The sequence below is a fragment of the Bubalus kerabau genome, chromosome 2 (genome assembly GCF_029407905.1).
Source record: "Bubalus kerabau isolate K-KA32 ecotype Philippines breed swamp buffalo chromosome 2, PCC_UOA_SB_1v2, whole genome shotgun sequence".
Classification (NCBI taxonomy): Eukaryota; Metazoa; Chordata; class Mammalia; order Artiodactyla; family Bovidae; genus Bubalus; species Bubalus kerabau.
The window spans coordinates 112,330,980-112,355,519 of NC_073625.1; the positions used below are offsets into that span (position 1 = coordinate 112,330,980).

At 36.3% G+C, this 24,540-nt stretch overlaps 1 protein-coding gene across 5 annotated transcripts in view; it reads right to left on the reverse strand.

Moving 5' to 3' along the window:
- The window catches only part of POLQ (DNA polymerase theta), a 103,468-nt gene that overhangs the window by 11,233 nt on the left and 67,695 nt on the right, over positions 1 to 24,540 (reverse strand). For 3 of the 5 annotated variants that reach the window (XM_055568334.1, XM_055568332.1, XM_055568336.1), the window contains 7 exons: positions 18,990 to 19,183; positions 17,127 to 17,264; positions 15,640 to 15,814; positions 12,647 to 12,773; positions 11,883 to 12,004; positions 9,241 to 9,425; positions 4,315 to 4,426 (listed from right to left, as the gene is read on the reverse strand). In XM_055568334.1, the coding sequence (XP_055424309.1) occupies positions 4,315 to 4,426; positions 9,241 to 9,425; positions 11,883 to 12,004; positions 12,647 to 12,773; positions 15,640 to 15,814; positions 17,127 to 17,264; positions 18,990 to 19,183 (1,053 nt within the window). Of the gene's footprint in view, positions 1 to 4,314; positions 4,427 to 9,240; positions 9,426 to 11,882; positions 12,005 to 12,646; positions 12,774 to 13,257; positions 13,364 to 15,639; positions 15,815 to 17,126; positions 17,265 to 18,989; positions 19,184 to 24,540 lie in introns of those variants that run through there. The other 2 variants (XM_055568335.1, XM_055568337.1) reach the window with 2 other exon arrangements.

Below are 24,540 nucleotides of genomic sequence, written 5' to 3' on the forward strand. Positions count from 1 at the left end.
CCTGGACAATTCCATGGACAAAGGAGCCTGGCAGGCTACAGTCCATGGGGTTGCAAAGAGTTGAACACGACCAAGCAACTTACACTTTCACTTTTCAGACTTAATACATTCCAACAGCTCCTTGTTACCATCTATGATTCAAATAGGACCTAACTGAAACTAATGCATAAGTTATAACATTTCATTAGAAACATATACAATTCCTTAAAATTAAAAGACTATTCCCTATGCCAGAATTCATCCTTTTCCATTTTTAGGTCTTCAAATTCTTTGCTCCAGGTAGGCCAATCTCCTCATTGCTCACTGAGCTAGAAAAGTTCTTCTCTTCTGAAATATTCTATTTCTATACTCTTTAAAACACATTCAGGTATAGAGAATGCCAATCTATCTAAATTCTCATGTGCTCTTTCTGCTTTCTCTCAGCTCTGCTCATCCTAAGTAATAAACACTAATACTTCCCAATTAAAACCCCTCTTTTAAAGACTTTTGTTGTGTGGGTGGCACAGATTGTGGCTGACAGGAAGGTGAGAAAACCCAGCAAGTGAGGCTGTTGGTGATATCTGACCACTACCACAGAAATTTCAGAAAGCAATCAGACTCTCATCTTCTTCTCTAGAAGAATTACTGTGATATAGCTGAAAGAGCAAAGAAAAGGATGAGATTTAAAAGACTGCACCTCTACAAATTCTTTTACCTGACTCCTGCAGGAGGCCTTCAAATATTCAGACTGCAAGAACTACTTTAAAAAGCAATCAATGCTGAGGTATATACAATAAGCACTTTAATAAATGTATATACCTTTGTAAAAACCACTACAAGATACAAAACATTTTAATCAATTTCACAGCCAGCTCCCCATTATCAGCCTCAAATACTCATGGACCTACTTTAATACACCTTATCTTTTTCATGTTCTTGAATTTCATAAAAATTGAATTTCACTGTATGTTTTCGCACTTATGTCTGCCTTCTCTTGCTAAGTAGCATTCCACTACAGAGACATGCCAAAATTTGTTTATCCATAATCCTGCTGACAGATAATTTGTTCCTGTTAAAATGGAGATAGTAGGCCCAAAATGAAGTCACTTAGGCCAAACCCTATGTCAGCAGACCAAGACTTAATACCTAACCTGACTGCAGTCTCAACACCCCCAGGAGTAAAATCTTTAACCATTCAATCTGAATTACACAGTCAGCTTTAGTGAAGTTATCTGTCCAATAGGCCCTTAGGAGGGTGACCTTGCCTGAACAATACTACATTCTTTGCTAATAATTTCCTTCAACTGCCTACCCCATTTCTACCTTTAAAAAACTTTTTTACAGCTCAGTGGAGTTCTTTTCTATTGCTAGATTGGATGTTGCTCAATTCATGAATCATGGAATAAAACCAATTTGATCTTTAAATTTACTCAGTTGATAGAAATGGAGTAATAGATACAGAGAACAAACAGGTTGTTGCTGGCAGGGTGAGAATGGGGAGGAGAGAAACAGGTGTAGGAGATTAAGAGACACAAACTTTCAGTTACAAGACACGTGTTACAAGTATGAAATGTTACTGAATTAAATAATTCAATAATTAAATAGTTATTGAATACGGTCAATAACTATTTAATATCTTTGCATGGTGATAGATGGGCAACTAGAATTATTATGGTGACCATTCAATATGTGTAGAACTATCAGATCACTGCCTTATACCAGGAACTAACATAGTTTGTAGGTCAATTATATTTCAAAAACAAACTCATAGAAAAAGAGATTTAGATTTGTGGCTATAAGAGGTGGGAAGCAGGAGAAGGAACAGGTGAAGGTGGTCAAAAGATGCAAACTTCCAGTTATAAATAAATACTAGGAATGAAATGTACAACACAATAAAGCTAATTAATACTGCAAAATGTTATATATGAAAACTGTTAAGAGAGCAAATACTGAGATTGTCACCACAAGGAAAAAATCTTTTCTTCTATTTCTTTAATGTCATATCAATATGAAAAGACAGTTGCTCACTAAATCTATGTGGTAATCATTTCAGGATGTATTTAAATCAAATGATTATGCTGTACACCTTAAATTTATAAAGTGCTGTGTGTCAATTACAGCTCAATAAAACTGAGGAAATTTTAATTTATTCACTTGGATTTTTGTTGTTTAACATTTCCAGTCTTTGGCTGTTATAAATAAAACTGCTATAACACTCACATACAAGTCTTTCCTAGGACATATGTTTTCATTTTTCTTGGGAAAATATCCAATAGTAGAACTGCAGAATCATACAGTTAAAGGTATGTTTAACTTCATATGAAAGAGCCTTACTGTTTTCCAAAGTGGTTGCACCATTTTACAACCAGTCAGCAATGTAAAAGAGACACAATTTAAAAAAATGTTAGCATTCTAATGTTTCTGTAATGGTATCTCTTTGTGGTTTTAATTTGCTTTTCCCTGAGGACTAATGATGATAACACTTGATGTAGTTATTCAAATGTTTTCTTTTGTGAAGTATACATTCAAATCTTTCAAACTTTATTTTATGCATTATTTACCTTCTTAGTTGAGTTGTCAGATTTCTGGACACAAGTCCTTTGTTAGATAATAGGAACTGTAAATATTTCCTCTCAGTCCATCACCTGCCTTGTATTTTCTTAATGGTACCTTTTATCAGTATTTATTTTTTATCATTAATTCAGTATTATCATTACCTAAGAAACTGGTATCTACCTCAATGTCCACAAAGCTCCTCTCCCTTTTCTTCTGGAAGATTGATAGTTCTAGTTTTTACTTTCATGTTAATGTTTCATATCAAATTACTTTTTGAATATAGCGTGAGATAAAAGTAGAAGTTCATCTTTTTTCCATACTGGTATCCAGCTGTTCTAGCACTTGGTTGACAGACCATCTTTCCTCCATTGAATTACCACAGCAACTCTGCTGAAAATCAATTCACTGTGCACATATAGACATATTTCTGGATACTCTTGTGTTTCATGTTCCCTAAAACTACCCGTAAGCCTATTCTTGATCATTGTAGTTTTAAATAAATTTTGAAACCAAGGAGAATAAGTACTCAACACTATATCTTTCCCTGCCAAAATTATTCTAGTTATTCCAGACCCTCTGAATTTCCATGTAAGTTTAGAATCAGCTTGTCAAATTCGACACAAAGTCTAATGATATTTTGACTGGGAATGCACTGAATCTATACAAAAATTTACAGAGAACTGTCATCATAACAATATGGTGCCTTCTAGTAAAGTAACATAGTGAACCTCACATTTACTTAAGTATTCTTCAATTTCTCTTAAACCCCAAAGGATTGCTTTTGGGTTCTCAATAAAGTCTTGCACATATTCTATTATTTTATCCTAAGTATTTCATGTTTTTGATGTTACTGTAAATGATTTTATTTTTACTTCATTCACTGTTTATTGATAGTATATAAAAGTAACTGACTTCTTGTGCTAAACTTAGTTATTTGTTATAGTACTTGCTTTTGTAGAATTCACATGATTTTCTATGTATAAGATAATGTCAAATGAATAAGGCTTCTTTTGGGGGATTGGGGACAGAGTTGACTACAAAGGGACGTAAAAGAGCTTTTTGAGATGACAGGGGAATGACTCTGTATTAGTTGTAGCATAGTTTATATGACTGTGAGCATCTATCAAAATTCATAGAACTCAAAATTCAGAGGTGAATTTTACTGTATACAAATTACCTCAATATACTGCCAAAAGAAGAGAGAATTTAAAACGATGATATTCAAATTGCTCTATAAAAGCAATTGTTCTGTCTTAGTTTATGGTATATTTAATCAATGGTTTACTATTTCAGTAGTAGTAGTAGTATTAGTCGCTCAGTTGTGTCCAACTCTTTGCGACCCCATGCACTGTGGCCCGCCAGGCTCCTCTGTCCATGGGACTCTCCAGGAAAAAATACTGGAGTGGATTTCGATTCCTTTCTCCCAACCCAGGGCTCAAACCCAGGTCTCCTGCACTGCAGGCAGATTCTTTACCATCTGAGCTACAGGGAAGATCCTAAAGCATAGGACAATTCCTAGATTTTTAACATTTCTGCAGTGACACAGTAGTATATATATATCAACTTCATTTTGCTATTCCATTTCTGTCCCTACTTTTAGGAAAAAAGTACATCTTTGTAAATAATGATAAGTAAAGTTACTGATGTTTAATTAATAATGCTTGATGAAAACTTCTGTCAATAGAAAATTCTGTAACACAAGCTTTAAAAAATATAATATGGAAACAGAGTTGAGAAGAATAGTATCTAGAAGATAATTAACACTCAGTACTTCCTTACCCGTGTATCTGGATTTGAAGGAGTCAATATAGCAAGCAGCATCATTTTCTTTAATACCCATCTGCTCTCCCAAAGACTTAGCTCCCATTCCATAAATGATTCCATAGCAAATCTGAAAGGAACTCAACACACTCAGTATGTAAATTACAGTTCAAAACCACATAAAACGCAAACCTAAGAAGTTCATTAGGATAGAAATTTGGTAAGTTTTTCATAAGGAAGGGCTAGATTTGCTTTCATGAGTTAGATCCATAGAAGCTGATATCCAGTGAATGCCTCTGCTGCCTTTTAGCAATACATTTTGAGGTGGGGAAGAAGAAAAGAAGGGGCAGAATATGAATGAGTATGAGTGTGTGTGTGTGTGTTAAAAAAACAGTGTTAGTGATTTAAAAGGGAAGATTTATTTTGGCTATCATTTTTCCAGAAGTCTTCAAGGCAGCTTCCAAATCCTCATAATACTTCATTAACTGCTGCTTATGGAGAAGGGAATGGCAACCCACTTCGGTATTCTTGCCTGGAGAATTTCATGGACAGAGGAGCCTAGTGGGCTACAGTCCATGGAGTCAACTAACACTACTACTACTACTGGCTTCCCTCCAGGCTTTTTCTGACACCAGTACAGTGGGGACAAAGACATGTACTGTTGGAGGGAAGAGCCAATTCTGATTCCATGATGGATCTGTTTATTTGACTTCACCCTTTGTTTTTCATTACTTTTGTTATTATAATCATATATAATAACCCGCCAGGGACCTGTCCCTCTGCCTGAAGAGATTAATACAGCCTCTCCCTAAAGGCGTGCCTCAGGGAACCTTGTTGCTCTGCTTGAAGATATTAATACATTCCCTCCTTGAGGCTGGCCATTCCTGGGGATATTTGCAAGATAATGGTCTTTACTTCAACTCCTCCCCTTCTCTGTTCTATAAAAGAACCTGGGATCCAGACTCCCCCCAAGATGGTTATTTTGAGACATTAGTCTGCCATCTTCTAGGTCAACCAGCTTTCTGAATAAAATCATTTTCCTTACCTTAAAAAAAAAAAAAAAAAAAAAAAAAAAAAAACCTGCTGCTTAAGGAAATGCCTAGAAGTCAGAAAAGAGAAGTGTTATAAACGCTGCTCTCCTCACCTTTGAATGGGACTAAAAAAGCAGAAAGAATCAGTTACAAGGGTTCATAATAAGGAGGATGTCTTTGGAAATAAATATCCTCTTCATCTCACAGCCACCTGAAATCCCACAACTGCAGAATTCATTTGGGTTAAACGCAAACTCTTGAGAAAATTTTGAGAGTAGTGTAGGAAAATGGTCTAAATAGGTCAAAAAAACAAAATAATTTAATAATAAGTAATGCCTGGGTTCAAATCCTAGTTCCACTGTTTAAAAGAGGCCTTGCACAAGCTACCTCGTATCTCCATTTCTTCAAGTAGAGAATAAGGATAGTGTCAACTACAAACTGGTACTTGCCAAGCGCATGGCCAACAGCTGAACAAGGGTGTTTGCCACCTGCCCCTATGGAAATTAAAGCCTGTGTTGCTGCAGCTGTCAACATCCCTTGAGAGAGTTCAAGGTAGAGTGAGGCATTCTGTGCTCCAGCAAACCTGGTGGGACAGGTCTTTAGATAGTTAGATGTTTTTATGAACAGATTTTAAGAATTGATGCTTTTGAACTGTGGTGTTGGAGAAGACTCTTGAGAGTCCCTTGGACTGCAAAGAGGTCCAACCAGTCCATCCTAAAGGAGATCAGTCCTGGGTGTTCATTGGAAGGACTGATGCTAAAGCTGAAACTCCAATACTTTGGCCACCTCATGAGAAGAGCTGACTCATTGGAAAAGACCCTGATGCTGGGAGGGATTGGGGGCAGGAGAAGGGGACGACAGAGGATAAGATGGCTTGATGGCATCACCGACTCAATGGACATGAGTTTGAGTGAACTCCAGGAGTTGGTGATGGACAGGGAGACCTGGCGTGCTGCGATTCATGGGGTCACAAAGAGTCGGACACAACTGAGTGACTGAACTGAACTGAACTTTATGATCTCAATCCTTGCATTATCTAGAAATCCTTGCATTATCTCCCCATTATCTAGAAAAGCACTAAATCCCTTCATGGTGACATACCCTAGTAACTAGCAGAAAACCTTTTGTAAAATGAGTGCTTAACAGTATTGAACTCCACCTTCACCAAAAACTTACATATTGACATTCCTCCCACTACCTATTTGGAGCAGTCTCTCAGAGCTATCTGAGGTGCTGCCTCCTGTGTGGCAGTCCTCATTTTGCCCCAAATAAAACTTAACTCACAACTCTCCAAGTTGTGCATCTGTTTTTAGATGACAATAGTAATACCTACATCAGGAGATTGTTAGGATTGTGCTAAGGAGCTTCAGTTGTGTCCAACTCTGCAATCCTATAGACTATAGCCCACCAGGTCCCTCTGTCCATGGGATTCTCCGGGCAAAAATACTGGAGTGGGTTGCCATGCCCTCCTCCAGGGTGTTAAGATTAGATGAGTTATTATACACATATGTTTAGGACACCATCTGACACAAAGCAAGTTCTATATAAATATTGGTAAATAAAATTTAAAAAGAAAAATTGCAAAAAAAGGATTATCAAAATTTCAAAATACTTTTTCTTTAAACATCACATTTAGAATGGTTTTATTCCCTCCTGTCTTCTTTTTAGTCTTTTTACACTTTCTAACTCAGATATCGCTTAGCTGATAACCTTGGCAATGCTGAGATCTAGATTAGATGGTTGAGTGCCTGGTGATTCAAGAACAACAACAAAAAAATATGATATAGGATAAATACTATTAAATCATGCAAGAACTTACTAAATAGAGGCAGCTATTTAGCATCAGTGTATGCATGTTTAGATAATGGAGTCAGAATGTCTGAGTTCTGGTATTCTGAACTTATCCTGGCTCTACCACTGATAGCTATGTTAAGCAAACTACTATTAATAGCATAACTCCAGAAAGAATGAAGTGATGGAGCCAAAGCAAAAACAACACCCAGTTGTGGATGTGACTGGTGATGGAAGTAAAGTCCGATGATATAAAGAGCAATACTGCATAGGTCCATGAATCAAGGTAAATTGGAAATGATCAAACAGGAGATAGAAAGAGTGAACATCGACATTTTAGGAATCAGTGAACTAAAATGGACTTGAATGGGTGAATTTAACTCAGATGACCATTATATCTACTACTGTGGGCAAGAATCCCTTAGAAGAAATGGACTAGCCATCATGGTCAACAAAAGAGTCCAAAATGCAGTACTTGGATGCAATCTCAAAAACAACAGAATGATCTGTTCGTTTCCAAGGTAAACCATTCAATATCACAGTAATCCAAGTCTATGCCCCAACCAGTTATGCTGAAGAAGCTGAAGTTGAACAGTTCTATGAAGACCGACAAGACCTTCTAGAACTAACACCTAAAAAAGATGTCCTTTTCATTATAGGGGACTGGAATGCAAAAGTAGGAAGTCAAGAAATACCTGGAGTAATGGGCAAATTTGGCCTTGGAGTACAGAATGAAGCAGGTCAAAGGCTAATAGAGGTTTGCAAAGAGAACTCACTGGTCATAGCAAACACCCTCTTCCAACAACACAAGACAAGACTCTACACATGAACATCACCAGATGGTCAATACCAAAATCAAATTGATTATATTCTTTGCAGCCAAAAATGGAGAAGCTCAATACAGTCAGCAAAAACAAGACCCGGAGCTGACTACAGCTTAGATCATGAACTTCTTATTGCCAAATTCAGACTGAAACTGAAGAAAGTGGGGAAAACCACCAGAGCTCCCACAGGTCATATGGTAAGGAAGTATGCTGTTAATTCAGGATAGGAAATGGTGTGAATGTGGCCTTTCATTTCCCTGTGCCCAACAGTCAAACAGGAACAGGAACTAATATGGGCTTATGTGAAAGGTCCAAGGGCAGTATGAAATTTCACAAGCAGATCAGCCAACCACCAATGGTCTCAAAATACTAAAAAGCTAATAGTTACTGACTATAAACCACAGTTCAGCAATATATATTTTTCAAAAAACATTCAGAGAGCACCTTTCTATAAAAAGCACCATGGCTCAAAGTGTGTGAATACAGAAAGACAAATATATGTACGCTTATAGGCTAGAGATTTTAAACACACACACACACATACACATACAATATCTACCATCACCACCACCATAATATCACTAATGTATATGGCCTTCCCAATACTAAGTAGCTTCAGACTGTTAGGTAGGTAGAATAGGAAAAGGAGTCCAAAATGGCAGTGGCTAAAAGACAAAGAAGGGAAAATAGAACAAAGGAAGGTCAGAGGACCGGAGTGAGGACCTCAGGTAAAACAAACAACACTCCTGGCTGGCCCAATTTACATAGGACAGGCCCAGGGAGAGAAAAACATATAAAAAGAGGAGCCAAAGCTAGCTCGCTCTCTCTCTCCCGCATGCTAGGGCGCTCTACTCTTCACGTCTGGATCGACGTGCCCTCATGCCTCGAAGATGGATTTTCCTGCTATCTTCTAAATAAAATAGAGCTGTAACACTGATTTGTCTAAGAGCTATCACATGGTCCTTTCGAGACCTGAGAGCTATAACATGGTCTATCCAAGACCCAAGAGCTGTGACACGCTGAGGGGGCTTTAATGTCCGTCATTCCAAATCTTTGTTGTGATGAGACAAAAACCGAGGAACATACACTCGTGTGACAAGACCAAGTCTATTGGATTCTTTACATTGACTCTACAAAGGAATATATGAATATCATGAGACAGGCTCAGATGAATGTCATGAAAAATCCAAAGAGGGAGAAATCATTTCTCAAATGCAAATGATTGAGGCAGTTTAAAAAATTTTTTGCATCAGTAAAAATTCTCTCCCTTTCTGTTAAGTATGTTCACTAAAGATTACCTGCTTTGCTTGTTGCCTCAGATTATCCCCAACAGACTCCGGCTCAATCATCTTCCATTCAGCTGCAATACTCCTGAAAACATCAGCTCCAGTGTTTAGCACTTGAATGAGATGATGATCATGGGATAAATGAGCCAAGATCCTCAGCTCAAGTTGAGAATAATCAGCCGCTAATATTAAACCACCTGAAACAAATGATTTTGGAAAAGTTGGCACAAAGACAAAACCAAGTTTTATAGTATTGAACACGATGACAGAAATTCAGTTCCAACAAAGAACCTTGAGATCATGCATCCAAAAGCTAAAATCTTGCTCTTAATTTGACTCAGTTCAATTCTGTAACATGTAAGAATTTTTCTGCTTAGCTTTCAAAGGTATGTAATATATAAAGCTACCTTTGACCTCTGCCCCTCAACCACTGTGGTAGTGCTTTCCTCAGTGTTCTATAACACTGACATAATATAAATGTCAGAGAGGTTCTTTCATGCCTCCCCTACATAACACTTAGCCACTAGGGACAGGATACTTAATCTTCCTTTGCATTCTATAGAAATACACAGCTTCTGGTACCTAACAGGTCAGAACAAATGGATGTTAACTGAATGAATGAATGAGTGAATAAAGAAACTGGTTCCTAATGTGTGCGCATCTTAAGGGAGCAGGAAAGTCGTTCAACAAAAAACAAGTCAGGTGGTCTGTATGTTCAGAAGAGTTATTAAGGGGACTCAAATTATTTACTTATGGACTAGAAATTTATCTATGGCAAAAAACAAAATAAAGAAAAGCCAGTCTAAAGAAAAATTAGAAAAATATTTGCAACTGATACCACAAAGGACTCATTACTATATTACAAAAAAAAGGTACAATCAAGAACAAAATACAAAATGAGCAGTTCACAGAAATAAAAACAAAAGAACCTTAAACATATTAAAGAATGCTTAATTTCACTGACAATAAAAGAAATGCAAATTAAATCTATAATAATAAACAATTTTTTCCACTTATATTGCAAAAATCCAGAGGTTGGACAGCACATTCTGTGGCAAGGCTGTGAAGAAAGAAACATTCATATATTGTTACTGGGAAGTAAATGGTAACTGTGCCCCACCCTCCCCAAATAACTACACAGCAAGTTTATAATAGTCATAGGAGCTAAACCTATTGCAAGAAAAGGGAAACGGAAAAAACATCCATAATGTAAATTATGGATGAAGTGGTATAAAATTATTAGAAGCTAGTCTGTGATGTGATACATATTGTAAACTCCAAAGTATCTAAGATACAGAATTTAAAAGAAATAAAACAATAATAAAAAGTCATTTACAGTTTTTAAAGAAGAATAAAGAACAGAACAAAATACAAATGACAAGACAATAGACTTAAATCCAACCATATATCAACACTTACTCTAGTTAACTAAACACTGTATTCAACTGGCAGAGATTTTCAGGTTAAATCCACATACATTTAAATTATCTTAATTTTTAAATTTTAAACAAAAGCAGTATAAAATACTGTTGTGTTAAACACAATCTTATTACTTAAGTAAGAATAAATACATACTATGAAATATTATTCAGCCTTAAAAAAGAAAAATCTGACACAAATGCTATAACATGAATAAACCTTGAAGACATGTTAAGTGAAATAAGCCTGGCACAAAAGTACAAATATTATATGATTTCATTTATATGAAGTATAGAGAATGGTCAAATTCTAGAGAGAATGGTGGTTGCCATGGGCTGTGGGAGTTAGGGGGCAGTTATATTTAATGGGTACAGTTTCAGCTGGGGAAAATGAAAAGTTCTGGAGATGAATGGTGGTAATGGTTGCACCACAACATGAATGTACTTAATACCATGTAACTGAATACTTTAACACAGTTACAATGGTAAAATGCTGGTGATTCATACTTAAAAAGCAAAACTGAAAACTGTCAAATGGCAATGACACTATCATAGACATGATTTTAGCCTTAGAATATAAACTTCTGACAGAACTAAATAAATTCAGCTGGTTAACTGTACTCACCCAGACCTGCCAGATGGCAAAAGATAAAAGGGCAAATATGTGTATTAATAGGGCTGATGCTTTGGGAGTTAGATCATGACTAAAAAAGGTTTTGATGATGAGTGCTGAGGAGTGGTCAGACAGAAGACAGACAGCCTTGAGGGCTACACCATGCAACAGGAAGCAGCAGTGGGGAGAACTGCAGAAGAAACAAAAGAGCAAAACAAGTTAAAGAGAGACCAAAAAAAAAAGTGCCTTTAGAAGTCAAGGGAGGAGCAAAACTGAGGAAACAGAGGGTTGACAGAATGCTAAATGCTGTAGAGAAGTCAAAGAGGATGAGGACTAACAAAATTCACTGGATTCTACAAAAAGGTTGACAAAGACAGAGGATAACATGATTTCAACAGGATGCTGAGCAAACGCCCCAGAAGTTTCCCACAGAACAGATCATGAAGACAATTATGAGTGACTTACAAATCCGGCAATAAAAAAGGGAAAAATAGGCTCCACCAAAGAGAGGAAAGGCGGACACAATGCATTCTTCTGAGTCTTATTCATAATTTGCTTTATCAGTGCTTTGAAAACCATTCCTACAGCAATAAGAAGCTCAAAACCAGCATCAGTCACCTGACCTGTGAAAGGCACAAAGGCATGTCGCATGCTGACCGAGAAGGGCATTCCTCTGTCTGAGGCTCTCTCTTCCACCTTTGTCTGGCGCCCGGCGTTCATGCCACAGTCCTTCTTTTTTCCTCCTCTGTTGGTGCAAAAAACATCCATCAGTTGGACATGAGGTAGTCTCAAACACATGAAAAGGGTCTGAGCTTTTCAGTAAGTCAATATTTCCATCTAAGAAATGTAAAAGCCTTATTTGAAACCCACTTTAAAGCTTAATAAAGATACTAGACCTTGTTCAGCAAACATTCAATTGAACAGGACGTAAGGTATTTTTCTGTAATAACCTTTCCCACAAACTGCTTCACTCAACTCAATAAATCTCATTGACTGTATCTAATATAAATGATCTGTGCTTTTTCTTCCTTTTGTGAGCATATGGAGATGTCAGGAAGGGAGATATTTCAGACATTACTAAACTTGTCCCTTTAATATCTAACAAAGAAGCATACAGTGCTGGTTGATATAAATAGGGACCCAGGATTTCAGCTTTTTACTGCCAACTAGTTTCTTCATAGACAGACTCAGGATTTGAAATGGGTAGTGCTCGAAATAGAAATGTGTATGCCTAGAATGGAAATTTAAACTAATTTCATTATTTTACCCAATAGGCTGTTTTTGAGCCATTCATATTCCCAAAAGTATATTAACATAAATAAAGACATTTGAGCCATTCATATTCCCAAAAGTATATTAACACAAATGAAGACAAATAAGCGTCTACCTGCCCATAGGAAGTAGGCCTTTGCCTAGAGCTTGGGAAGGTGGGCTTTCCTCTACTGCTGTTGGCATTTTTATCTCAAAATCTCTTGGTACATTCTGAATATTTGGCTCTATAAAGGTTATTCGTCCTAAAATTAAGCAGAATGAAGACATAAAATTAGGGGGGTAAGGGAGGAAGGGAAATCTGACATTTATTTTAACATAAATACTGTGTCTGAATTATCCTAAAATGCATGCTCTATTATTTTTAAACTAAAGAACAATCTCGATGTAAGTGAATATATGAATCAGCTATAATACAGTGTTTAATATTAACTCCTACAGAAACAATCCCATGATAAATCATACTATTTCCACACTAAAACAAGTACCAGAAGTTAGCACCATAAAACACTAGCAGTTAACTAATGAGTAAAAGACAAAACAAATGGATCTTAGGAGAAATGACTGTCGAAGAATTTAAAAGCCAGGAATGCACAAGACAAGAAAGATCTGAAGCAGAAGAGCAACTGAGTCCTGAACAGGGACAACTGGGGCCACAGGAGTTAACTAACGCAGGAGATGGAGTAGCAGTGAAGGATGGTGAACACAGCATTACTTTCTAGATACCACCTGGCCAGTTTTCCTTCTCCTCCTCCTCCTCATCACTTATCACAAGAATCAATGGTAGATAGCACTGACATGGCTAGAAACCAGAATCAGGTGGCCAATAAATTTTCTAGGAAACAGAAACCAATTTGATTTAATGCTTGTGGCTTTATTTTCCCCTAAATATTTTAAATTTTATTTATCTACTTATTGGATGAATTTTCCAAAAACACAAGTGTTGTTCAAAAAGTTTGGGTAATTGTTACCACAGTTTTTATAATACACATACAGTAAGACAAAAATTCTGTTTTATGATACTCTTCATTGTAACAGGCTCTCTACCAGCTTCTGCATATAATTCCATCTTCTTTTGATGAATCAGACATTTTAAGTATCTCAGATACAGTTTTACTAAATAAACTCAATATAATGCCCTTGTTATTTAATTTTAGCAAATTAAATAACAATTAATGGTAGATATTAACATACTTATTAGCATTAAATGGGAGAAGGCAATGGCACCCCACTCCAGTACTCTTGCCTGGAAAATCCCATGGACGGAGGAGTCTGGTAGGCTGTAGTCCATGGGGTCGCTAAGAGTCGGACACAACTGAGCGACTTCACTTTCACTTTTCACTTTCATGCATTGGAGAAGGAAATGGCAACCCACTCCAGTGTTCTTGCCTGGAGAATCCCAGGGATGGGGGAGCCTGGTGGGCTGCCATCTATGGGGTTGCACAGAGTCGGACACGACTGAAGCAACTTAGCAGCAGCAGCAGCAGCATTAAATGGCCTATTCAATTTTACAAAGCTAACAAGTAGTACAGAAAAAAATCCAAGTCTCTTTCTGCCTTCTTTTCTATGATAATATAATATTCTTTTTAAGTACACTGCCTTCTTTTCTATGATAATACTTAATACTCAGGTCTAGTCTTTGAATTAATGAGGTAGCACTGATGGACAAATAAAATCGCAAAAATAAATTATAAAACATGAACAGTTTCATGGAGATGAATTCTATAATGATAGAATTTACTGTACTAACATAAGTTTCTGTTTCTACAATATTCTTTAAGTGCAGGCATAGTATAATGAAAACCAATCAGAAAAACAAGGAATTGATGATTTTCTGCTTTATAAGCAACAAATAAATTTGCTTTGAAAACTCTAGGTTGACTTTGTTTCTTTACCAACAGGATTTATTTTACATAAGTTTACAGCATTAGCATATGTTTCAAAATGAAATTTAAAACAGTGCAAGAAACAGGCAGAAGCACCAAGAAGTTAGCTAAATAGGGAAGAAGAGAAAGAGAAATTGTTTAGAACACAGACTATGCAAGCAGAGAGAAAAGCAGCTCCTGATGGTGCCCTCAGTCTCAATAACAGCAACAACTGATCATGTACCCTGCACTACTCTAAACACTTTACATATATTGGCCTATTTAACCCTCAGGATCACCCAGTGAGGTAGGACTCTCATTCTTTTGTTTCATACATGAGGAAACTTAGGCACCAAGAAGTTAAGTACCTTGAGTAAGATTCAAAGCACCAAAATTCAAACTTTGTGAAAATGTGGTCTCAAGGCCCACATTCCATACCACCAAACTAAAATGCCTCCTCTACAAAGAAGATAATGCTGCCCTTTCTTCTACTGCACATTGCATTTTGGCAAATATGTAGGGTTGTACACCACCTAGAAAAAGAATGTTTTTTCCTTCATGAGGTTACATGCATACTTATCCCGAGAGAGACACACAACAGACTCTACCACTTTCTTCTCTTGAGTAAAATAAGACACTCCTTATTATACAGATGCCACACAGCCCTACTTAGATTCAACCTGGAGAGACTCTGAGGTGATTTAGGAGAGGGCTGGGACTAAAGTCAGAAGATCATTAATTCAAATAAAGATTTAATTCCTGAGTATACTCTCATCCAATCTCAGACATCCAAGTTATTCTATAGAGTACTTGAAAGAAGGAACTATATCTTTAGACTAAATTTCATCTCTTTATCTAGGTAATATCCATCCAAGCTTTGGATGCAGTACTGGGCTTCCTAGGTGGCACAAGTGGTAAAGGACCCACCTGCCAATGCAGGAGATGTAAGACATGGGTGCAAACCCTGGGTTGGGAAGAGCCTCTGGAGGAGGAAATGGCAACCCACTCCAGCATTCTTGCCTGGAAAATCCAATGGACAGAGGAGCCTGGCAGGCCACAGGCCATAGAATCACAAGGAGTCGGACATGACTAAAGCGACTTAGCACTCACATGTCTTTCATAAACGTTTATAAAACTTCACCGAATCCAATGACGAACACTTGAATTCCCCAGTCGTCATAAGCAAATATTACATATGAATATTTTTTGCAAACCTGGATATTATCCACATTTAAAATTTCATTACCTGTAGCAGTGTGTGATTGTGATACAGGATAGATTCTTTCCATTCCAAGAAAAGGATTCAGACGTTTTTCCCGCTGCAGGGGAAAGACCACTTTGGTAATAGCATTAGTGATTCTTCTCCACTCTAAGATCAAGCCTGGTAAAGGATGTAATGCCCTTAATTTATTTAAAACATCCTGCCAAAAAAATTATAATAAAGTAAGATCAGACCCTTGTCCAAATTCCATAGCAAACTAGAATCTCTTTTAAGCAAAAATTACAGTCTCAAAATTAAATTTGGTAACTCCTGTATCTAACTCAGCTATTATAAAATTACTTTTTAGAAATCACTATAATGATAAATCCACAATAAGTATAGATTATTAAATGTAGATATGTTAATGTTGAGTAATATCAATTTGGATCTTTGCAAAGTAGCTGCTTCCCACCCCCTACCCAAGTGTTTACCTCATCTCTTTTCTTTACATTTTCCTTCTCCATTGCTCATGAGATTATAAGTTTCCCAGTTGCTTTTTTTTATCCTTTTTGCCATAATACTTTCATGGATTTTGTATCAAGGAAATCTATTTTTAAAACTTTGAATTTTCTATGCTACAGAATTTCAATGAGCCATCAAGGATAAAAACTTGTGAGATAAAAGGGTAATGCAATCAAATAAGTTTTGCTACAGAATGAAGCTGTGGAAACTTCCCCAGGGGAGGCAAGTCATAGTTAATAATATTACGGTCAAAATTCTACAGAATGTGACTTCTGTAGCAGTCCAGTAGTTAAGACTCCACACTTCCAATGCAGGGGTCATAGGTTCAATCCCTGGTTTCTAGGCAACTAAGACCCCATGAGATATGCAAGGTTGGGGGAGGAATCTATATAGGGTGGCAACTTGGACTGGTCTCTCCATGTGGCTGTACTTTCAACCATTGATAATTCATTCAGTAAAATTGTAAAATTAAGCCTTTTCTCTCTTTTGGCCCATGCATACAGTTTCCGTGAGTTGTGATTCAATTTTACTTAGAAATTAACAGATTAGATTCTCAAAATAAATTCATGGAAAACTTACTATTTTGCTCTGAAATTAAAGAAACAAAATTTCTATTAACTTTTTCTTTATTTTTTAAATTCTTCCATACCTTTGTTCATGTTCATTTAACTATAAAAACTATATTCTGCAGTCTGAGAGTAGGGCATGTCTGTCTAAGAGTAGTACATATCAGTAATTAAATAATGTCTAGAAAGGTCTGAATTTACAAACTTTTATATACTCTTTAAAGGATAGGAAGGACATACTGTTAAGTCATATTATAATCCAGATTTTCCATGCTGGAATGTCTCCACAGTGTTTGTGGGCAGCTAAACCAGAAATCAATTTGTTTCTGTCTAGGTAAATTCAAATGGTAGACTATGTTGGATTTTGATTGCATCAGCATTCTTTCAAGACACCAAATGCTAACAGTAGTTCAGATTCTGCGCTATGACTGCCCCAAAGAGCACCTTACTAGTGCTGAACTGTTTTCCCAGCCTTAGCTTCCGTCCATTGTCATTTCCTCTTCTGGTAGAACCCAAAGTTTTCTTGATGCCTTGGTTTTTTCCCTCTCCATTTGGTGGCAACTTTAGTTCCAAAAATAAAACCTGCAAAAAATTTATGCCCCTTTAGTCAAGAATCAAATCACAAGTATTATCATTCAGAAAACGTTTTTAAAAGTATTCAAGAAAAGACTCTATATAGTTCAACATGAGTTGAAAGAATTTTTTTGGACAATCTGGAATTAACACATTTAATAAGTAATGGCAATAAAAATCTTAGGTAGACTGTCCATACCCTAATTTAGTCAGTATCAGGTTAATTCTAACCCAGGCTCTTAACAGTCAAGAACACAAGAACGTATATTTAGTGCTGAACAACTAACAAATAAACTATCAGCAATGAGACTTCAGTTCTCCGGGGATTGTAAGCTCACCCAAATACTTCTTGACATGGTAAGCAATGTGGCATGGGAGCTTTTGTGGCTATTGTGTGATCACAAAAATCAGAGAATACTGAAGTAGGAAGGGATCCAAAAAGCCATCTAATTCCACCACCACAAAGCTACATCCTGAGAATCCCTGAACAAAAAGCAGGAGAGGGTCCAATGCAGCAATAACAAAAGCTAGAAAGTGGCCAGTAAGCACCCACTAAAGAAAGAAGGCTTACAAGGAACAGAGATCTAGGGCAGAGGAAGTTCCCTAAAACATGGATACCTAAAACTCACTAGTTCATACTAGAGGGGTTCCAACTGAGGCAATTCAGAACACTATCGACTCTCTCAACTCATTCATTTATATACTTTCATTAAGATATGTTAGATAGCGTTGCCAACTCAATGAACACAAATTTGAGCAAATCTAGGAGACAGTGGAAGACAGAGAAGCCTGATGTGCTGCAGTCCATGAAGTCACAGAGTCAGACATGACTTAGCAACTGAAGATGATTAGCTAGTTTCTCATTATTTAAAAACACATAACTCTGTGGCTTAAAGGGGGAGTCATTTTTATGCCCTTTATATATTTAATGAATATTTACTTTCAGACAGGTATTGTTTTAAGTAGTTTACACTTATTTTTTATTTCTCACAACTCCATGAGGTATTTCTACTATGAAGTATTTTACTGAGATGTAAAGGGTTGATAAAGTGGCCCAAATTCAAGGAGTTAAGGAATAAATAGAAGAGTCTTTAAAATATTTACCAACATGCTATAAAAGTAAATCACATCTAGAAAACAACAAAACTTCAAAGCTATCAAGTATAAGCGCCCATCTATCAGTAACTCTTCCAAAACAACTCAACCATCCTTTGTGGAGTATGGGGAAAGAACACAATACAAACACAATACAAACTACTGGGGAGAAAAGGACAAACTATGTAAAAATTTACATAAGGCGATAAAAATATTGTAGGTTAAAAAAGCAAAGAGTCCCCAAATCCCTTTTTCACTAACATCTAAGAAAAGTATCTAATTTTGCAGTGAGGAAGCTGTAAGAGTTCATGAAATGACTAACTTCATGGAGAAACATCTACACCATTATACAACTTCTATTACAGATCTCATCTGCACAACAAATATTTACTGAGTGCTTCTTCTGTACCAGGCAAATCTCCCCGTGAAACACACATTCTGGGATACTTCTTCACTACCTACCTATTCATAAATAAAAACATACAAAGGAGATATTGGAATACATCTCCAAAGTATTCTGGTTAACCAATTGTTTCATTTTATTGGTGTTTAGGTAAACACATTAACGAACTATATACACACAAACCATTTTTTTGCTCTGAAAATGACTTTCTAAATTCTCTATTCCCATTATACAACCTCAGCAATGTCATCTGAACTGGTGAAGGAAAAACTATGGCCAGCTAGTTGATAGGCCTGCATCTCAATTGCATCCAGTTTGGCTTGCATTATGTGTTTCTGACTTTCACATTCTGCAGTACTAAAGCCGATTCCATTTAGTTCTAGCAAGGCTAGGCAGTACTGGGAGGGCATTTCCACTTTACAGAAAACATCTGGAAGAAAAAAAAAGAAAGCAAAAAACATTAATTCACCAGCTAAGTGACTAGTTCAGCATCATTACCTATACACATAGCATTTTTCTGGGAAAATCAGAGATGCTACTAAACTATCCTTCAAGATCCAGTCTCCTGAGCCACATTTTCAAACCATCAGTGAGAGGTATTAAAGTGCTTTCCACTTTTCCATTTAAGCTTTGGACTACTAGCTGTGTCTATTCAGAGAGTAAAACACGCAACCTTATGAACAGTCTGAATTGTAAGTGACTTCATTTCTCCCAAGATGATGTTTCTGTAGCCAATTTTATTTGCTAAGCTGACTATAAAAGGTTAATTCCTCAAAATAATTTCCAATACTCCTAGTCCCATGGTATGCAGACTTGCACAAAGCTAAATATAAAGATTTTATATTTTCCAGTGTTCTAAGAAGAAAGGATAAGATTCCTGAAGTAAGAAATCAGAGTATTTTTCCATCTGCTGATATTTGTCAACAGAATAGTCATTCTAAGTCAGTTTCCCTAGTATGTTCATTAGCATATTAGTCTCAAAAATACTGTAAGAAAGGTTGGGATTGAGAGACACTGTATACTATGAATTTCAGCATTTATATATTACTCTTAGATGTTCATGATGCCTGTTAATATACTAAAGGCTCTGAGTAGAACTGAACAAAGACAACTATTTTAATGTTTGTTTTAATCAAAAGACTGAAATCATTTGACTCTAAAGCACTTTATCTGTTTAATATTTATTAACATCATGAAAAGTGAGTGTTCATAGAACACTCTATGGGAAATGCTATCCTAAATTTATTAAGAAAAAAATCCACAGCAAAGATTTCTACTTCCAGTGTTAATGGGTCACTAGGACTCTGTGTAACCTGGCCTGTTTTCCCCAGTTCCACATACACATATTCTTTAAGGCATTCCTGGTCTCAGTCAGTAGGAGAAATCCCAAATGATACCTGTAACTACCACCAAAAGCAAACAAACAAGTGACAGCTATTAGCCTCTGATGGTCAGGAGAAGATATGGGCAGTCAGAGCCTGGCTTCACAGGCCTGGAGCCAGAGCAGAAATTCACGGGATATGCGACTAGAGAAACAAGGAACTAGGGTCAGAAAAAGAAGAGTCAAGAGTGATAGGAAGCCAGCCTGGATTCACAGACAGTAGGAAGAAATAGGGCTGCAATGTGAATGAAGTCTTACCCCAAAAAGGTTGAGGGGATAACATATCTTTGAAGTAGCAAGAGAAGGAGAAGCTGATTCTCAGGCTCCTGTTCTGAACCAAAATTCCCAAGAAAAGCTAATGCAGGCCTTGAATGCATTGTAGTTTAGTAACAAGCTGAAGCCAGAGCAGTCTTTCCAGAGGAAGGCATCCCCCACCTAGCAAACCCTGGAGCGCTCCACTTATTCCCTAAGACTTGCAGCTATAGAATCATTACACTCACAACAGAGCACAGCTATGAATAAACTATATCAAAATTAGAGGAAAAAACAAAAAAATTGACAAAAAACAACAAAATTCTGTAAAGCAATTATCCTTCAATTAAAAATAAAATAAATTTTTAAAAACTATATACAAATCAAACAAGATGAATACAAACCAACAGCAGGAAAGTGTGATATGTCAATAATCACAATGAACAGAAACACATCAATAATTATAAATTGCCAAATTTGTGGGAAAAAACTGATAGTTTGAAAAAGAAATAAGCTATACTTTGTTTATAAGACACATCTAAAGCATAAGGATCTAGAAGATTTAAAGGGACAGAAAAAAGATGTATGAGGCAAGCAACTAATCAAAAGAAAGTTGATGCTGCCATAGTCATTCCAAAAAACCAGATGATTAAGAATAAAAATCCTATTAGTGGTAGAGCTAGTCAAACATAATGACAGATTTAATGTACCAGGAAAATACACCAATTTAAACTTGTATGCTGCTGCTGCTTGGAGAAGGCAATGGCACCCCACTCCAGTACTCTTGCCTGGAAAATCCCATGGATGGAGGAGCCTGCTAGGCTGCAGTCCATGGGGTCGCTAAGAGTCGGACACGACTGAGTGACTTCACTTTCACTTTTCACTTTCACGCATTGGAGGAGGAAATGGCAACCCACTCTAGTGTTCTTGCCTGGAGAATCCCAGGGATTGCACCTAATAAAGTAGTCTCAAATGTGCTACAAAATTAACATTGCCTAAACTATAGGGAAAATTAGATATAAATGATTTAAACAACACTGAATTAACAGACATTTATAAAAGTCTGCATCCAGAATTAGTATACCTATATTCTTACGTGCACACTGAACATTTACACAACAATTCAGGTTTTAGGTTACAAAACAATTCTCAAAGAACTTCAAAGAATGGGTATCATACAAACATGTTCTCTACAACATAATAGAGATTGAATGTAATAATAAAAGTATAAAATAAGTTTTCAACTATTTGAGAATTAGAAATAATCTTATAATTTATCCATCTAAAAACGTCACACCAGAAAATTTTAAATATTTAGGATAAAGCAACGAAAACATTACATGTCAAAACTTGTAAGATATAATGAAAGTAGAACTTTGAGGAAATTATAGCCTTAAATACTTAAATTAGAAAAAGAAAAATATGATTTGAAAAGTAATGAGCGTAATATCAAACTTACGAATTTAGAAAAAGGACTGCAAATAAAGTCAGGGGAACTAGAAGAAAAGAGATTATATAAAAGTTCACAGAAATCAATGAAACAGAAAACAAAAACAACAGGAAAGATCAAAGGTAAAAACTGGTTTTTTGAAAACACTGAAAAATTGGATAAACTTCTAGTGCGATTAAACAATAATATTATGAAAGAAAAAGACATAACAAACCAGAGATATAAAAAAGAAAAAGAATCAGCAATACTTTAGATAAATTCTTTAAAAAATATATAGGCTACTAAAACATTACCAAAAAGATGTAACTGAATAATCTAACCTAGATAGCATATTCAAAAGCAGAGACATTACTTTGCCAACAAAGGTCCGTCTAGTCAAGGCTATGGTTTTTCCAGTGGTCATGTATGGATGTGAGAGTTGGACGGTGAAGAAAGCTGAGCGCCGAAGAATTGATGCTTTTGAACTGTGGTGCTGCAGAAGACTCTTGAGAGTCCCTTGGACTTAAGGCGATCCAACCAGTCAATTCTAAAGGAGATCAGTCCTGGGTGTTCTTTGGAAGGACTGATGCTGAAGCTGAAACTCCAATACTCTGGCCACCTCATGCGAAGAGTTGACTCATTTGAAAAGACCCTGATGCTGGGAAGGATTGGGGGCAGGAGGAAAAGGGGACGACAGAGGATGAGATGGCTGGATGGCATCACCGACTCGATGGACATGAGTTTGAGTGAACTCCAGGAGTTGGTGATGGACAGGGAGGCCTGGCGTGCTGCGATTCATGGGGTGGCAAAGAGTCAGACAAGACTGAGCGACTGAACTAAACGGAACAGTTATTAAAGAAGTCAAAGTAGTAGTTAAAAATACTTCCACAAACAAAGTTTATAGGCAAATTCTATCAAACTTTCAAAGAATACATCATGCCTATGACACATAAACTCCTCCAGAATAAAAAGAAGCTATATTCATCAACTCATTACATGAAACTGGAATAACTCTCTTACCAAAAATAAAGCACAAGGAAGAAAAATTACAATCATTTTACAACCAATGAATTTGCAAAGTAGAGACAATGTGATCAGAAACATTTCTTTCACATTGCTGTTGAAAGGACAAATTTTGTACAACCATTTTGAAAAACAGCTCACCATAATCTTGAAAAGTTGAATACTCCTATTTCCAAGATGCAGCAATTCCACAGCCAAAAGAAATTCTTACCCAATGTAGCAGGAGACGTGTAAATTAGAAGAATATTTAGAGAGAACTATTTGGTATAGCAGAACAAAAAATAAAAGAAAACAAAACTAGAAACAATCTAAGCATTCATCAATAAGAAAATGGATAAATATATTTTAGCGTGCATGCATGTGTGTACACGCATGCACACACACACAGTGATACATTACAAAGCAGTGAAAATAAGTAAACCATAGATACTTGCAATAACACGCATGAATCTTCCTAACATGATGCTGAGTAAGTAAAACAAGACATAGTGTGACAGATGTTTTATAAGGTTAAAAAACAACCAAAACCAAATAATATATTGTTTGGACTTTTACATATTAAGAAAATAAGGGAATGATAAACATAAAACTTACGATGTATAAGGGAAGAGGAGCACCCAGGTAGACAAATGTCTGAGTTGTTAATGTGAGTTAACAGTTACTCATTATATTATTAAAATAATAGTGAGTAAAAAGAGGACCTATATGGACCAATGATGAAGAGTTAATGAAAAATAAGATTATGACTAATATAAATCTGTGCAGCTGAGGTCCGTTGAAAAAGAGAGAAATCAACTCACTCCATACCTAAAAAAATCATCTCATCTATGTTCAAACTACTTTAAAAGGAGCTAATTGATCAATGTGAAGAGAACAGGATACTTTGTTCTGGGGTCAAATTAAGCAAAGACACATTCTGCTATTAATATTTATTCATACTCAAACAAAAATCAGCTCTCTACTGGGAGAAAGTCAGCTAGAATACACCTCCCCAACAGGCAAGATGATGAGAAGAGAAAAAGATGAAGATTCTGGAGGCCTACTAAAACTAACAGGTGTATCCTGAAATAATAATTTCCAAATAAAAGTGATGGTTGTCCACATTCTCTCCCAAATCTTCCCTTATTTCAATGTACTTCAATTCTATGTATTCTTTGAATAAGAAATATTTAACACTGTACAAGAATTCATTTAACACCTCCAGGTCACCCACTTCTGAAAATTTGCAGGGAAAAAAAGCTTTGAAGGTACATAGAAAACATACTGTGAAAGCTAAAAATTATAAATCTAGAAGGTCTCTTACACTTTTCTGAAAAGGAATGTCAGTCTTTTTTTTTTTACAGGTGAAAAATTATCTTTTAAGTAATGGAACAGTCCCCTTCCAATTAGACTGAAAAACGTACAAATCTGGTAATGGGCAATAAATGTCTAAAAAATTACAGACTAATTCATATCACCATCATCAAATGTCAGTGTCTAGAAATTATACAGACTACCCAGGATGCCTATCCTAGAGGCAGACTAGTCAGACTAAGAGGGAATTAGCTATGTTCATTCAGCATTATTGTCCATGAATGTAGAAGTAGTCCTGAGGAAGGTGTGCTGTGTACTCCAACTTCTTTATCTGCCTACATTGGCTTAGAAAGGCTGAGTTTGAAATACTCCAATCAATGCCTGTTGAAGAGCCGCTAATTAACATCGC